Genomic DNA, 16,964 nt, shown 5'->3' with positions numbered 1-16,964 from the left:
AACGTCCTATCCACTCATCCCCATGGCAAATGTCAACGGACGGCAAAGTCGACCGACGTGCCTGGAACTGTTGCGAATAGCGCAAAGAGCAGCCCGACCGGCGTTGCTAGGCTCGTCTTTAGTCAGGGCACTTTTCCCAGGATTGTCTTAGTGCCTCAGTCCCTTGGGAGCTATTTCGTTCTTGAAGTATCTCAAGATTAAATAGATAAAAAGGAACAAAAGTTGGCCACGGACATTACGCCTGTGATGGGCTCTCTACTCCGTCGTTTAATTTCCACGCCCCATGAAGAAGCAGCAGAATAAGAAGCGAGCAGACCCCGGATAAAAACGAGAAATTGTGGGTCCTCAGCCAAGCTTTCTTTATTCCTAGGTAGATCTGAGTTTCGAGGCTGGATCGACAGCGACTTTTGCTTGGGTTGGGCGATCCACTTCGAGAGGCACCTTTAAATGATATGATACGATCCATCCCTAGGTAGGTACCTTAGGTATCCGCAGGGTCCAGACTTTTTTGCATAACCCTCCCTATCAGAGGTCAAACCCAGCACAATGATCTGTGGATAACTCTTCATGATAAGCACAAGGATCATAATCGTTAGAGCTCTACGGAGTACTGCTCCTTGCTCTTGAAGTGCATCCGTCCATTCCAACGTCAACAGAACGAATGGAATGCAAAGGAATGCAGCGACGTTGCAAATAACCTACCAGCCAGCTTAGTACCGTCCTAGCTTCGCATGCTTAGACTGTATGTCGACCGCCTCATTCCAACAGAGAAGCCCCTCAAACAAGCCACCTCCCCACTGCCACTGAGCCAACTGTCATGTCACTCTGCCGTAGTCTAGTTTCATCTTCATCAAAGTTACCGGAGAAGCCTATTTGCTATTGCTGGTGTTTGATCAGAAGGGCTCCATGCATAATCCCTGGTACCGTACCCAGGACATCGGGTTTCGCGAACGCCCTGTCCATGTTAGAACATCACTTCCAGAGCTTCGTGCCCCATTGCTGCGGAGTCACCATCATGACACTGGGCGTCAAATGTTTCAGCTGACAGGGAACATATAGTTACTTGTCGTTCCGTACAGAAAGCGTCACTGAAGATGCCAGGTTTTCAGTCTGCTAGCTAACATCCATCTCCTCATCGTCAGTCAGCTTCAGTATCGCTCCATAACCCACTGTCTCCGCTCATCAACTCCCATCTCCTCCAGAATAGTTGTCTCTGCCTTCTTGATATCGATGAATCTCTCAACAACTTCGGGTCCAAGTAGTTTGGTCAGCTCTTCGTCTTCACCCAGCGCCGCAAGCGCCTCTTGTATGCTTCTGGGCAACCTTGCACCCATGTTGAGCTCTTCTCTCTCTACCGAAGACAGCAATGCAGGGTCCTTGGCACAGTCTTTCCAGACCAGCTCTTCCTCGTCAGCAACGCCTTTTGTGCCCGCCAATAGGATCGCCGCAAGCGATAAGTAGGGATTAGCAAGTCCATCGATACACTTGATCTCCCAATGACTACCCTCGATCTTGCGTAGTGGCACTTCACGGTTCTGGGTACCCCAGGTTACCCAAGTCCCGCCGGCCCAGCAGCCGTCTACAACACGTTCGTAACTGACCATGCTGCTGTATGTAAACGCCGCAATGGCTCGGAGATGCTTCAGGACGCCTGCGTAGAAGGGTTCGTAGACTTGCTTATCCGACCCGATAGGTGATGAGATGGACATGTGCATATGCGCTGCTGTTCCGCAAGACATGGCATATGGCTTAGGATGAAGCGTCATGCGGTATCCCTTTGCTGCAGCGCAGCTGCTGATGACTTCCCTGGTGTAGAGGAGCGTGTCAACTGCCTCGAGCGCCGATGCCTTGGGCAGAACAAACTCGTACTGCCCATTGGCACTCTCGGGGTGCATCAACTCGATATATACACCAGCAGCATCGAGCTGTTCAACGGCATCTTCAAGAACCTCAATCACCGCTTCATGGTCCAGAGCCCGAGTGACCGACCACATGTGTCCATCGCTATCGAGTGGTTCGAATCTGTTCTCATTACCGCGGCGGAAAAGTACAAGCTCGATCTCAAATCCGAGCGTGAACTCGAGTCCCTGTTCAGCTGCCTGCTTGAGTGTCTTCTTTAGGAGGGTGCGTGTACAGAAGGGCGCTGGTGTGCCGTCCTTTTCTTTGAAGTCACCCATGACACTGATATGCCCCTTACGGGGACCAATTCGAAGGCTGCTCAGATCGGGGTGCAACCTATACTCTCCTGTTGGTGTGATACTAGGCACTGGCGAATCTCTCTGGTCGATTCCAAGACCAGCCTTTGTCACGCCGAGTGTAAAGTCTTCGCCGTTTCGCAGCATAGACCAGACGCGGCGCATAGGAATTGCTCTTGCTCGGGACATTGCGATGAAGTCAGTCCAGGTCACCCGCAAAAATCTAGGTTCTTCCTTGTTCTTGAGGAATCTGGCCAGTGTCGCAACGTGCGTTTGCTCAGAAGACTCCAGACCCTGACTCGAGTCTGGCGGCAATGGCTTGAATTCTAGCTTCAGATCATATAGCTTGTTGGCGTTGTTGAAGAGGATGTCTTGGACCAACTGAGCTGCCTGTGTCCAGGTCATATCTCTCTTGTGGACATAATCCGCAAGCACGGTCTGCAGCACCTCCCGGAGCTGATCCACGGCTATGATGTAAGTCTCCGGGAAGTAATGTCCGTCGGTGCTCCAGAGAATCTTTGATACTGGACAGAGTTCTAGGATTTGTCGGACTACACCTTCTTGTCCCTCGCGGCTGATAAAAGGGAATACTTCGCCGATGTCAGCGTAGACATTGCTGTAAACATTCGCCAAGTATCCCATTTCACGAGTGAAAGGATAACTGGCATGAAGAAGAACAATTGGCACATCTGGGTATGTTTTGATGAACTCCTGTAGATGTGCGGGCGACGACTTGGATAGTGTGATATCGTTGTCTCCAAGACCAGTGTGGAACTGGATAGGTTTCTTGTGCTCATCCTCACTGTTCTGGATCAAGCCCGCCAGAATGTGCAGGAAGTAATCGTTGAGTGGCTCATGGTCAAGTCTCTCGAACGGCGGTGCACCGTCTTCTTTCCTTGTGTCAAAGATAAGCTGGAACTGTTGCATTATAATCTCGAGGTCGGTGACTTGAGTGACGACGAGGCCTGTTCGGTAGCAGATAACAGATTTGAAGCCAACAATTTCCGTGTCATCGAGAGCATCATAGATGGCGTTCATGAAATTCTCTACAGATCCTGAGAATGCCTCTGAAGGGTGTGAAAACTGACCACAGGCCTTCTCGATACAGCTCGCTGCGACCTCTTCGATTCGAAGGATGCGCTTGTTGGGGCTTCTTGTATATGCATTGAGCGTGTGGTAAGGCTCAACATCAGCCGGGTCGCCCAGAAGGTCATCGACCAAGATATTCTCGATGCCTGACATGCACGTCTTTATCCATTCATCATAGTTTCCCTTTTGCTTTCTGGCGACAGCAGCCTCAACGGCTTCCCAAGTTGTGTCGGTGCCTAGGCGGTTGGCAAGAACTTTGACAGCACGAAGATGTGCCAAACTTGTCTTTGAGTCTTCAATGGCATCTCCGTTGGCCTCGGTAGCGATGCATAGGAGAGGATGTTTTCTTATAGCACTCAGCTTTAGAAGAGGGTGGGCATGATGATCAATAATGGGTGTTGTATGAATGACCCGCCAAAGAGCTTCTTCTGTCTCGATTTTTAGGGCCGCCATCTCACTGTCTTTTCTGAGAGAGGGGGGGAGGGAGGGGGGGAGATAGATCTGGTACTTGGCGTAGCTTTAAGTCTCTGGCTGAGTACAGAAGAGTCTTTATAAATTGCTCAGTTGAGTGTACCTGGTGTCGTTACAGATAAGTCTATCATCTGACAAGCCGGCGATATGACGTGATGGCCGTTCTTATACGTCGTCTCTCTACGAGATACACAACTCGCGGAGCTCGGAAGTAAGAGCCTCAGAGTAATTGAGGTTGAACAGAGCCAGCCAAGTCAAGGTCGAATGGAATTTGGCGAAATCTGCCGCGGTTGACACACGGCAGAGTTGCATAACATAACATAATTGGGTACAATTGCATATACCCTTGCATTCCCTTGTCTCATCTACCTCTGATCTGCTGATTTCTTTGACGGGGCATTTGATCTAAGCCAAGCCCAATCAATTTTGACTTTTCACTATGTAACTCTTGATGGACCTTGACATGGCAAAAGAAAAATGTGAGAATCCGAGACTTGCAGATATTCGAGCTGTTCTTATTGGTCCATCTTGCATACCTATGGTAAGATCAGGGTGTACTGGCAGACTGGCAATGGTCTATTCCGGTGCTTATGTATGTTGAGTGAGATAATATTACAACATTGAGGCCTGGATTTGTCTCACTTACAAGTCCCTGGAACCTTCAAATTGGTTTCTTTCACACCGATCTTCCATCATCGTTTGCGAACGGCGTCACAGGCAAACACCGCGACAGCAACGTCGTGTAATGATAAGACGGATGGCATGGATAATTCACCTTCCAATTTGAGAATGATCTCTTCGAGTATAGAGTTTCAAAGCGGCTGCCGTGGAGCAGCTACTGTGTATTTATGTGTTACGTTAATAATGTTGGAATCTGTTAGTAATGGCGATGCTTCAGGGTAATTGAACCATGGTAAATTATCCAAAGGTACCATGTCAGTCGCCAACTCCAGACAACGTATGCCGGCCAACATCGAATCAAATGATATAGTATCCGTAACTGATCAGCTATCTCCAGTGTTCAATAGCTTCATGGGGACCAGCCATGTGGTTAGACTGATGATAAGAGAAGCTGCTGTTCCCAGACAAAATGGCATCCCCAACCACGTCTTCAGCCCAACCCCAAACAACGCCCCCATGCTTGTCTCACAAGCGAGAAAACCCAGGATCTCACAGACCGCCAGCAGCCCGAATAGCATCCCGGCTCTCTCCTCCCCTGTCATCCCAACTAACATGGCGCGGCAGAGCGTAGGCAGACCCGAGCCCAGTGCCGACGCGGCTAGGCCTGCAAGGATGAAGGCTTGCTTTGTTACCATCATCATGCAGAGGCAGCCAGCTAAGAATAGCAACGAGCTCGCGCGAGCTAGAATTGAGCATCTGCGATGGGTTGGCGAATGTGTGAGTTTGCTCCAGAAACATGTGATGACGGGTAGCAGTATGCATAGTGTGAGAAGTGTGACCAAGCTTCGCAAAGATACAATAAGTATAGAACGGTTGAGTGACCAGTTGAACTGTATGGGCATTAGGCGAATGGCGATATCAGTCTGCACTGATGCTAGTGGTATTGTCATGACAGCGCCAGGGATAAGCCAGAGGAGAGGCCTAGAGAACATCGACTTGAAAGTGACCATGACGGATGTTCTCTTGGGAGGCTCCAGGCCATAGTCATACGGCCCAACGCTTACCTCCTCTCGAGGCTGCCTTAGTTTGAGTGTCTCTGGTGTCAAGCTCACTAGGATGATGCCGCCTCCGAGTACCAAGCCCAAGGACAAGAATAGTGGCATCCATACAGACGACCGAACCAGCTCTCCTGATAGCATAGGGCCTACGAGCTGAGCAGCAAGTACAGAGGCCACAACCCACTGAAACCATGATGCTCTAGGAAGACTCGTCAGCAAATTGGTTTATCTCACCCTCTGAATTCAAGCTTGCCTCTTGGATTCGGGTGCCGTGTCCGCAATGATAGCAAATACCATGGCCTCAGCAACGCTTCGACCTCCACCAAAGAGAAGTGCGACACCGACACACCAAATTGCTTCGAGTGGAATCATGTCTGATTTCCAGCATACGAACATGGCGTATGACTCTGAGAGTATCATGCTGAAGATACTTGCACCCAGTACAGGAAGTCGGCCGATTCGATCTGAGAGAACACCCAAGGGGAACGCAACTAGGGTAGCTGCAGTTTTGTCGTAAGTCTTACAAACAGCCCTAACAAGTAAATGTATGAGATGTGATGGAAACATACCCGAAATAGTGGCGGATATTTGCATCCCCATCATGATGAAGTTAAGTCGTTGCTGGACCGGCTCATCCCGACATTTCTCTTCTGGAAGAAGCTCAGGGCTATCGATTCGATGGACATGCTCACATACAATATCTTGCATAAGCTTGATGGACGGTAGGTCACTTACCGAAAGACCAAGTTGTATGACAAAGAGGCAAGCTGAGAGAAAAGGGAGTAGATAGTCCCTCGGCATCGCGTAGGGGCGAGACCACATTGTTTGTTAGAGAAAGGAATGACTTGACAGTTAATTAATTGACTTGTGTGATGTTGGGAGAAATATTCCAGCATGAAAGAAGAAGAAGAAAAACCTTGCTACGGTTGAGATCTTGTGGCCATGAACCTATTATTTGCTCAATTGTTTGCTTAATAGCCATCTTTCAATAGGCACAATAAGAGTTGCCATGAGCGCAAACTCGACACCCTTTGCCAGTGGCAGGATGTGACAGTCGCCACGAAACATCTAGGAATGTGCTTTCACTTTCAAGCACAGGCATAATCATCACAGAGGTTCCCGCTGAAGAAAATCTTATTGGAGCTGAATATCACATCCACCTTGATACCCAAGTCGGTATCTATGCCCTTTTCTTTCATGCAGACCTAGCAATAAACTGACTAAGAAGCGAGACTCGATAATAGAAAATGATTCAAGCAATCCGGATTTCAATGATTTCTGTCATGTTTCGCAAGTTTCTCCTTTTGTTGATATACAAATCGGTCTCGCAAACTCAGCGGCACGAGTTGTGAAGCCGAGATTGTTACTGGCGAGGAACAATCACCGGGGCCTGACGAAGCGTTTACCCAAATAAGTAGCTATATGACATATTTGAGCGGAGTCATGTGTAGATCACAAGTATTGTCTCATCACCAATCTATTATTTGTCTGGTGCCTGTTAGCATCGTCGATGGACTCTACAGTAACTCAGCGGTAGCTAAACACGACTAACTCCGAACACCTTGAAGAAACCTAGTGGATCATATAATGAGACTTCTTTGTTTCTATAACTTGTGATCGAGTTGGATGAGACCATAGTTGTTCATGATTTCATTCCCTTGTCTTCACTTTGAACAAAGAAATTCGGGGACCACCAAATGCCACTAGAGACTGAAACAGTATGAAAATAGAAACACTGAACAATATCAGTAGGCACACAATAACGTCCCGTCAATATGTATTAAACATGTTGTTCTGTTCGCTTTGGTGAACAAGTAGTTCTAACCATTCTCCAAAGAGCAGGCCTCAAGACGACGGTACTCGAACACTGGTTGTTCGACAGGTGAATTCGATAAGACAGTGCACTGGATTTACTGGAAAGAACATTCACTTCTTCGATACCTATATATTTGCGTTGATCGCGACTTGCCTCACTGCAAACATTATCATTATAGCCGTGTAATTGTCCTGCCACTCCTTTACCACCACCACAACGCTATCCCAGTGAGTATGTGCCCCTCCAAGAGCCCAGTGTCCTGAGGGATCGAAACTCAATGTTCATATAGTTATGTGTCGAGGAGAGAACGTCCAATGCAAGGAGTGCTGCCGACTCAGAAGCCGAATCGTTGAGCTCTGCATCCGCGGCGAGCTGATGGCCACCTGCCCCGAAACCATCATCGAGGGTGTCAGTCTAGAAAAGGAAGTATGTCGCTTATGTAAGTATGGAAATATTAAAGGTAAAGTTGTGATACCCCCTTCAGTGCTCGCACTCTCTAATGAATACGACAGGAACGCTTGGAGGGCTTCCAAAGCGCAACCCATACCGCAGCCATTACATCGGCCTCGGCGCTTGAAGTATCGAAGTGATCCTAGTTGCTGTTGTAGCAGTGAGAGCAGAGGTGACTTGTCTTCTTGACCAAGCTCTTTCGGCGACTTGCAGCGGATCAGGCAAACTCTTGATTCAGCAACAGCCAGGTTCATGCCAAGGAGACTGATCACTTGCATGGCTGAACGCGAATCGACAACCATTGGGCTCGACCATATACCCCTGAGTAACATGTCACGGGATAGCGTGTGTTGGTGGTACCCGGAAGAAAGCCTCACTCTTCAGTTTTGAAGAAGCAGCGGACTGGCTATGCCACATCACTGGGGGCATTGAGCCCTCCATTGGTCAAATAGATATCTCGAGCTCAGTTCGAGTAACCGGAAATCAGAGCACAGATATAGACCGTGTTGTCGGGACTTTCGTCCCACTGCAATACGTGCCATGCATCATTGAGCCACAGCTAGATCTCTGGCCTTTCTAGGATCGTGATCAGCATGATATTGTCTATTTATAACCGATTCCCAACACCACAACTCAAAGAAAGGACGCAGCCCTCATTGCGGATCATCCTTATATCAGCTCCCAACACAAGGCAACGTGCATGAGGCGTCAGGCTCATGCTGCTTTAATCGGCACCCACTGGCAGAACAGGCGGTTGAGCAGATATCGACGCATAGACATGTCCCGGGGAGAGGGTAGGCTATTGCCTGAAGCGCCGGGAACGATGAATAGACTTCGGGCCGAGCTTGAAGAGCCACCTGGTATGTTAAATCAAGCAGACATGGAGATGGAGATGGTGATGCCAAGGCGTTTCGTCTAAGCTTTGTTCCTGAGGCACGGGCAGACTGGGCTGTAGCCACAAGGTGACCTAGGATTAGATCGCTAATACTCAAAGAATATGCTAAAGAAACATATGACAAAGGAGAGACGATGCGCATCGATGAGTATTTATTGTGTCGTCCGCTGCAAAACCCGTTGACTGAAGTTGAGCCGTGAGAAAGGGACTGAGTAACAGCAAGTAATGAGATGCCTGAACCGTACTCTTGTCGCTCCGGCAAGCAGCCAAACGAAGTACATGGGACCTGGTGTTCTGCAGCAACGCGTAGACTACAGTACTCATCTTGTCGAGATTTGGATCCATATTCTGACGGTACCCCTCAAGACGCCAATTGAGAACGTAGCCCGCCTTATACAAAAAAGTGGCTGGATGACTTGAGCTGACAAGCTGCAGGGGATGAATTTAGCGCACTGAGAAGATCCGAGAGTGACTAAGTGAGTCTCGAGATGGGCAAATGTCTAAGACATTTGCAAGCACCAGGCTTGTTAGCTTTCTTTGTTGACGTCGATCCTCTTTTTTCATTGTCTCTGTCGTACCTATACCGTGGACCCGGGAGCCATTGTACGGCCCTCTTCTCCGCCCAGTCCCGGCACGTAGGAAAATGTCCGACCTTTTTCTATTGCTGTCACGCAGATTATTAGCCAGTGTATGTTACATACTGTAGGATCGCAGACTGACCAGCATCTCTTCTTTAGTGCTAGTCAGCCTTTCGGAGGGGCAAAATGTGCCAGCCAGCCAACCTGATGGATCCGGGGCTCCGAGACCTGTCCCGTTGGTTCGGGCCCGATTTTGACTTTATGATAGCGTCTATTTCTGAGGCGAGAGGGAGCTCCTATCCGGTAAACTTTACAGAGATGGGATATTGAACGTTCTAAGTCTATATATTTTGTTGCTGTTGTTGACGGGTTACAGTAGGACCTGCAAGTTGCCCTTCCAGTGTGGTGTGGTATTGGGCGTGGTGAAACCATGACGGGCAGCGACTTTCGATAATTTCCTGGGCCATCCCGCACGGCCACACGTAGCGGAGGGCATTCTTATTGGGTTGGTGTCGAGCTGAGCTGAGCTGAACTGAACTGAAGTGAGTGGATGGACAGAAGCTGGCCCTGAGAATTGAGTCTTGAATTGTGAGTGTAATAACCACTAACATGGCCATCGTCCACGTTTATCGCAACTGCTCGTTCGGGCCAGGGGAATACTATGCAACTAACTCGTTTGATTTTACCAGGAGAGGATCTGATGGGTCTAGGTGGTCCAGGTGGTTTATTACTGGAATCACTCATGGATCATTGACGGATGGATATCCAGTCACAATCTGTAGCGGTTCATCATGATCGTACAGTAGTGTCGATCAGCTACGAAACACGTGGAGAGCATAGACTGCTGATCATTGTACAAATTAATCGGTCCACACAATGGATCATGGGTAATGTCGTTATCTCGCCTCGGAGGAAAGTTACCTCCTGAGACGAGAGCGACTTGGATGGTAGGTCCCATGCTTGGTTCGTTCACGATCCATTGTGATATCCCGAGTAGAACAAAAGAGCCAGAGCCAGCATTCCATTGACCCGCGTGGCTTGTGGAGCTTTCTCAGTTCACGGACCAAAGCATCAACCATCTGATTTGCGGTGGCTGCCACACCTACGCCATATGTAGCTATTAGTCTGGACAGGGATGATTAAGTGGTCTTGTCTTTGGCCTGGCCTGGCTCGTCTAACAACACACGGGTCTCTTTTTCTGTCTCTTAACGTTGCTGATAATGACAAAAGCTGAGTCTGTCCGTGCGAGGCCGTGTGTATGTAATTATGGGATCATGATAATGATAATTGCTGTTTCTATTCGGCAAATGACATGTAACAAGTCAATTACGACTGAGTTTTATGGCATGGTTATATGAAACAGATCCGATGTAACATATATCCACGTCTCAGCGAAACAGAGTCTCGAAAGAAGCAACCTGGGACGATACAGACGTTCATGTGTTTCAACGGCTAAAAGCAAGCAGGCAGGCGAGCAAGGTTATCTGTAACTGTGCCGGTAGCTATAATGGGAACAGACTATAGTAGAGAGTACAGTCTGGCATATGTATCATGGAAGCCCAGCAGCAGCGATACGAAAAGTGTCTGACGATCCCATACAGAAATCAAGAACATTAGACTCTTATTATACTCACTCGCATGGTTCGCTCATTCTTCGAAGCAGGCCCTTGCAGCTTCAAGATATCGGCCAACAGTATCTGGCCGCCAACGTTGGCATCTCTGTCATGGAAGCGCATGCAGGTAAGTAGGTATTTTGACCCAACCCAATAATAAATCCAAGCTACTGTTCCACGATGGACGATGGCCTATACTAGTCATGATAAGAGGAGCCCTGGAACCGCAGAAAGACGGTCTTGCCGAGCAACCACGAGGAGGCTTAGAAGCTAGCCGCATGCTAGTAATGAATATCGCGGAGAAGCTATGAACCTGACTAGGCTTGAAGATATCACGATCAAAGGAGGTTGTGGCCACAGCCACGGATCCAAGCTTAATCTGTATGTGGTGATGTGAGTTGGTAAAGAGAGGCTGGCCATACCTTTCATTCATTCCATCCGTGTCCGTCTACCCATTAATCACAGTGGCACAGTGTCTTCTAGGCGACTTCTAGTAACTCTTCCACGTAACGTTAATTAATCCAATCCACGACACGATACATAGCGAACCCAGCGAACTCCTGAAGAACACCATCACAACCCCTATCCCAGTCAAATCCCGACTCCGCTCCAGCTCCGTCGACCCTCAAAAAAAGAAGAGTCCCTGACTCAAACCCTTGCGATACTGGCAGGGCCCTTGTCCGCTTGTCCAGGAACGGTGGATATAGTGGAGTTGCGTCCAGACTCTCTGTCCAGTAGCAGCCTAACCTCCAGCTGCCATCCCAGCCCAGTCCACCCCGGCCGCTTCTGTGGAAACATCCCATCGGCATCCATATCCACATTCATTCACCATCATCAATCTGTCCGAGGGGGCTAGACCCTTTCGAGACTTGGTCGCAAATCCTATTACTCCAGTAGGCAGTTGCTGCGCTGCGACCTCTGATACAGCGTGCAGCACCGCGACAGCAGAGACGACAGTGAGTGTCCTAGCAGTACCTTCGCCATAGCGCTACCTTGTATTGTCGATCCTGTACCTCAGGGTCCCGGCCCCGGAACAAGGTCTACCTGGCTCACCTTGCCGAATCTCTAACGCCAGAGCCAGAACAGAAGCCTTCCAGTCCGTCCCCAGTCTTGCCTGTTCTGGGTCCAGGGGCTGCATACAATTACAATCCGCCGGCTGAACGAGACCCTTAGCAGCAGCCAAATCCGCGACTTTGACCTGGCCTGACCTGACCTGAACTCAACTCAACTCAACTCAAATCAAATCTACTGAGCAAACAGGACAGGAGAGGACGACCGAGACCTGATCGGCACGCCTCGTTCCTCCAACCTACCCTTTTTTCCCTTTCTCACCTTGACTTCAGCCTCTCTTTTGTTTATCTTTCAAACTTTGGACAGTCCCTCGTTGACTGCTTTTTGACATTGCTTGCTTTTGCGACATTGCGATAATCCACCCACCTGGCATCGCCACTGGTCTTCCTGCTATACTGCAAGGTATGTCTATTATTACACCCATTCCTCATTTCCCAAGGCACAGTCAAGGTTTCTGCTGTCGAACTGCAATTGAATTGGTGCTGTCAGTCGGCTCGCGACGTCTGGCGCACCCGTGTCCGTCAGCTATTGTCTCGTCAGTGGTCGACTCGTTGTACAACCTGCGACTTGTGTTACACAAAAAGCAACTCTCCGTCCCTACTTTCCGCCCAGTTCCGTACTTCAGATTGCAATACCATTGCAGTTGTCAATTAACAGAAATCAGGTTCACTCATCGATCAAGTACATTGCCGTTCAGCCACCTCGAATTGCGCTCCCCCAACATTTCGCACGTTGGCAGAACAGAACAAGAGCCGGGGCCACAATCCTAATTCTGTGCCCGTCCGAGTTTATTTCGGCTCGCCTCGTACAAGGCAAACGAAACTTCCGGTCAGCGACCACTTCCCTGTCCCCGACGCATTGTTTGGGAGACCTTTGCAGGTCTGCCCCCGATATATATAGATCGCAGCCATGGCGACCTCACACGGCGACCTGGCCATGTCGCGGCCTACCTCCGGCATCATCTCTCCCCGCGACGTGAGATCTAGGACACAAAGTATCTCTAGCGATCGACCTTCAACAATTGCCCACAGCCTCATGTCGCCGCCACTCGCTGTATCACCCTCAGCGGCCTTCATCGCTGCTTCGGCCGCTTCTCAGATCGTTACAAACGACCACGATAGTCATGCTGATACCTGGTACGATCAGCACGGTATTGAGCCAGCCAGCGACCCTGCGCTCGTCTCGGGAGAAGCGCTACAGCTTGTCAACAATTTTCTTGATCAGCTGCTTTTCAACTTCCTCTCCAAATCCCAAGCTACTACTCTGGCCAACTTACGACCTGCCGTTTCGGAGGTGTTAAAACCCAAGCTTGCGAAAGATGCCGTCAATAATGCCGACGAGGAGTTACGTGAATACTTGGGCGACGGTGATGAGGAAGATTATGTGCCGCCAACTGGCGACAAGGCGCGTGACTGGGACCTAGAATTGGTTTGGAAGCGTACCCGTCTTAGGTGCATGGTCTACTCTTCCCTAGGCGATATGGAAGAGGAAGACGAGGACCTCTATATGGAACAGGAGAATCTCGAGCTAGGCGCCAACGAGTCTGTCTCCGACGTTATTTCACCAGCTGTTGCAATCTTCCTGACCTCTGTTCTGGAGTACATGGGCGAGCTCACCCTTACTGTCGCGGGACAAGCCGCATACCACAGATTGCGGGCTAAATACCAGAAGGAGATCAACGAAGGGACCCGAAACCCCGTCGATGTCGCCGACCGCATCGTAGTCGAAGAGCAAGACATGGAGAGGGTGGCTCTTGACCGAACACTCGGGCGATTGTGGAGGGGCTGGAAGAAGCGGATACGGTCACCTGTGATCGATCTAAATGGCCGCCCCTTTTCAAGGGCGTCTAATGGCCATTTGAGACAAGACAGTGTGTTCACTGATTCGCCCGCTTTAAGTCGGGTCCCAACCCGTGATGCAGAAGCGGAGGCACAAGCTGAAGCTGTTGATCCAACTCAAGTCGCGCTTCCTATTGGCAGTAATGATGTGGATGAAATCGAGATCCCTGGTCTGGCCTACAATAGCGATGATGAAGACGAGGAATTGGAGGCAGAGGAGGAAGTTGGAGGGCGCCGACCTAAGAGTTTGTTGATCCTGCCCCTGGGAATTATTCAGGGCCTTCCTACCCCAACCTTGTCGCAACCCAATACTCCCGACTTCGCTGGGCGCAAGCGTTCAAACTCTCTTCCAACACCCGGCGCATCACCATATCGTGCTGCTGCCAAGCGATCGAAGGAGAAGGAGGCTGTACCTGTCAAGGCTAGTGTCGTTGAGGAAAAACAAGAGCCTGTCGAAGAAGCCAAGACCGAGCAAACCAGCAGCGAGGAAACCCGAGATGTTAAGGAGATAGATGGAAGCAAGCCTAAAGACGAGCTTGTTCCGGAGCCAGTGGCTCCCAAGAGCAAGCGGCTGTCAAAGATTATAACAAGCCGCATTCAGTCAAGACAGGAGATCGCAGACGAGGATCCGACTTACGAGAAGGCAGAGATACTGACATCAGCCCGAGTGTCAGTAGCTGGCAGCTCTTCGCCGGCCCTGTCTGATACTGGTGGTCCGTTCCCACTAAGGAGATCATCAAGCGTGCACTCAGCGCGCATCATCGATGTCGCTGGTCCCAAGAGCCCCAGCGGGTCGCGCTCACCCTCAGCTGATGCTGCGGACCGTATCCGTCGGGCGAGTCTAACCATACCTCCAAGTAGTGGTCTCTCCAATGGTGTCAGCGCAGTTGATGCGCAGGCTCAGAACTCCCCTGCAACCTCAACTCGCCCAGGTCCAAAAAGTCGCTCTCCAGTTGATGCCATGCGAGGTTCTGTGCCAGGTGCTGCAACAATCTCCGAGTCTGATGAGGAGATGGATCGAAATAGAACCAGAGAGCAGAGGCCTCACAAGTATATTGCTTATCAGCCTTCCACGCCAACAGTTCCAGAGGCTGCCTCTCCCACCGAGGCCAAACGACCTCAAACTATTGTTGGATCTCCACATCACTCACCTGTTCTTCAACAATCTTCATCCAGTACCAAGGTGGTATCCACACGCCCTACAAGCACCTCTGAAACCGTCCCTGAGAAGTCTGCTGAAGTTCTACGAAAGCCGGCAGGCTACTCAAACCGACATGCTGCACGAAATGACAAAGTACCTACTTCTCCCACTCACAGTATTGGCATGGTATCCATAGAGCGATCAAGGACAAGGGACTCGGACGAAGATGGAGGCAACGCGCAGACCCCTCGGCCTACTCACACTTCAGGCTCATCAGCCTCCTCAGGTACAAGTCGACTTAAAGCTGTTCGAACTTCCGAGGACAATGGAAGCCGTTCAGCCATGGCCCGTAACTTTGAAGAGCTTATCCAGAGCAACCAAACCATCACATATACGCTGACGCCTGAGAACATGCGCAACATGGATGTGAGTAAAATACGCATTGCCGAAAGAGAACGGATCTAACGATGACGATAGCACAAGCAGTCACTCGACAATTCGGTGTTTAAGGGATCCATGAAGAATGATGACACTCGTGCTCACAACCGTTCCAGGTCTTCTTCTGCGGCAACCGACATGAAGAGGGCATCTCCCCATCACCGGGTTGGTGACGATAGAATGAAGCCATTGCCTTCTCCTAACCCGAACAGACCACGTATGTCTGCTGCCCCAAGAGACGCTCGGGTTCCCAGCGAATCTACCGCGGATTTTGCAGAATTTATCAAATCTACTGGTCCCGCAGGAGACAGCCGTCCTATGCAACTTCGAAATGTGAGCAGCCCAAATACCCCCGGCAAGACCAGCCTCGATAGTCGTCGTGTTTCATCGGCAAGCAATCGGAATCGATATATGCCCCGTGATGCTGTGGTCGAGTCCCGTAGTGGCAGCTCGGATCTAATCGACTTTATCCGACAGGGACCCCCAGGCGCAAATAGCAACCGTATTCCTCACAATATCGCACCTTGGGATACAACCGGTACCGAAGAACCAGCAGGTGGTAAGGCTGTAGACGCCAACATTCCCGATATCCGGTACAGCCAGGCTTCGACTCACGGCACCGAGTCGTCAATGCCTTCGATTCACTCATCTATCAACTCCAACACGGCCCTTTTGAAGAACAAAGGACAGCCTGCTCCAACGAGTAAGATGTTTGATGAAGATGATATGATGCCTAAACGCAAGACTCGACGTGTCAAGGACCCCTACGCCATTGACTTTAGCGACGACGAGGATGACGAAGTCTTGCTTGCAACGCCAAAGCCTCCTGCTAAGAAGGAGGAGAGCTTGGCGGAGTTTCTCATGAACTATGAGCCTCCACCGGAGCCTGTCACGACACCGATCTCACAAAAGATACCAAAGAAGAAAGCGAGTGCACCCAGCCTGATTGGGAGATTCACTCGCAAGGAGAGCAATCACTCTAACACTGCACCTGCATCACCCCAAGGCAACGACACTCGATCTCTTAGTAGCCGTGCTGGTTTCAGGAATTATATTCCCATCCAGGTCAACGTCCCATCGGGATATGACAAATACGGGATGCCCACTGGTGAGAACTCATCTCGCCCTTCACAGCCTGCCTCGTCAGCTTCCTCTGGACGTCGTGTTCCCATGAAGAAGTTTGAGCCTCGAGATGCAGTATCGAACGTTTCACGTACCTCGGATTTGGCAGCGTTCCTGCGCACTTCAGAGCCTCCGCCAGAGCCTGTGATGGCCCCTCCACCTCCCAAGGAGGAGAGCAGCAGTAGTCTATCGAAGATGTTCAGTCGCCGAAAGAAGTAATCGATGACAACACATGTTGTCTATGCCTACGACCTGATTTATTCTTTTGCCGTCACTTTTTGCGGGGGGGGGGAATGTTCTAGACGAGGGTCTATACGCTCATGAGTTCATGTACTTCTTAATCTTTATTACTGGATGTCGAATTGGGATCTGGGGTCTCAGGACCTGGGTCCAAAACGCGGTTCATACCGTCCATGGGCGGATTCCTTAGTTTGGCCTTTTAATTCTTGTCATAGGGGCATCAGCATGCATTTTGATGTGTCTTCTGGATGTCTCAGGAATGGGTTTCGTGTCTTGTTGTCGGTCGACGCGCAGAAGAGGGACGGCATGGGGTTTCTCTGATGAGGGT

The 16,964-nt window shown here is 50.0% G+C and overlaps 3 protein-coding genes across 3 annotated transcripts; 1 reads left to right on the top strand and 2 right to left on the bottom strand.

The window, feature by feature from the left end:
• Positions 1–1,148: 1,148 nt before the first annotated feature.
• On the bottom strand, positions 1,149–3,737 carry FMAN_07581 (uncharacterized protein; the record flags this gene model as incomplete). Its single annotated transcript, XM_041831222.1, has 1 exon — positions 1,149–3,737. One exon carries the CDS (start codon positions 3,735–3,737, stop codon positions 1,149–1,151), a length of 2,589 nt encoding a protein of 862 aa, XP_041681807.1.
• A 1,940-nt stretch (positions 3,738–5,677) lies between these two features.
• Positions 5,678–6,037, bottom strand: FMAN_07580 (uncharacterized protein; the record flags this gene model as incomplete). The annotated part of the gene is made up of 2 exons (XM_041831221.1): positions 5,678–5,934; positions 6,004–6,037. 2 exons carry the CDS (start codon positions 6,035–6,037, stop codon positions 5,678–5,680), a joined length of 291 nt encoding a protein of 96 aa, XP_041681806.1.
• Positions 6,038–12,766: 6,729 nt separating this feature from the next.
• Positions 12,767–16,615, top strand: FMAN_07579 (uncharacterized protein; the record flags this gene model as incomplete). The annotated part of the gene is made up of 2 exons (XM_041831220.1): positions 12,767–15,262; positions 15,314–16,615. The coding sequence occupies 2 exons, from the start codon at positions 12,767–12,769 to the stop codon at positions 16,613–16,615; spliced, it is 3,798 nt and encodes a 1,265-aa protein (XP_041681805.1).
• Between the last annotated feature and the right edge of the window lie 349 nt (positions 16,616–16,964).

This window comes from Fusarium mangiferae (genome assembly GCF_900044065.1).
Source record: "Fusarium mangiferae strain MRC7560 genome assembly, contig: FMAN_scaffold005, whole genome shotgun sequence".
NCBI lineage: Eukaryota > Fungi > Ascomycota > Sordariomycetes > Hypocreales > Nectriaceae > Fusarium > Fusarium mangiferae.
This window is presented reverse-complemented; position numbering and strand designations above follow the sequence as displayed.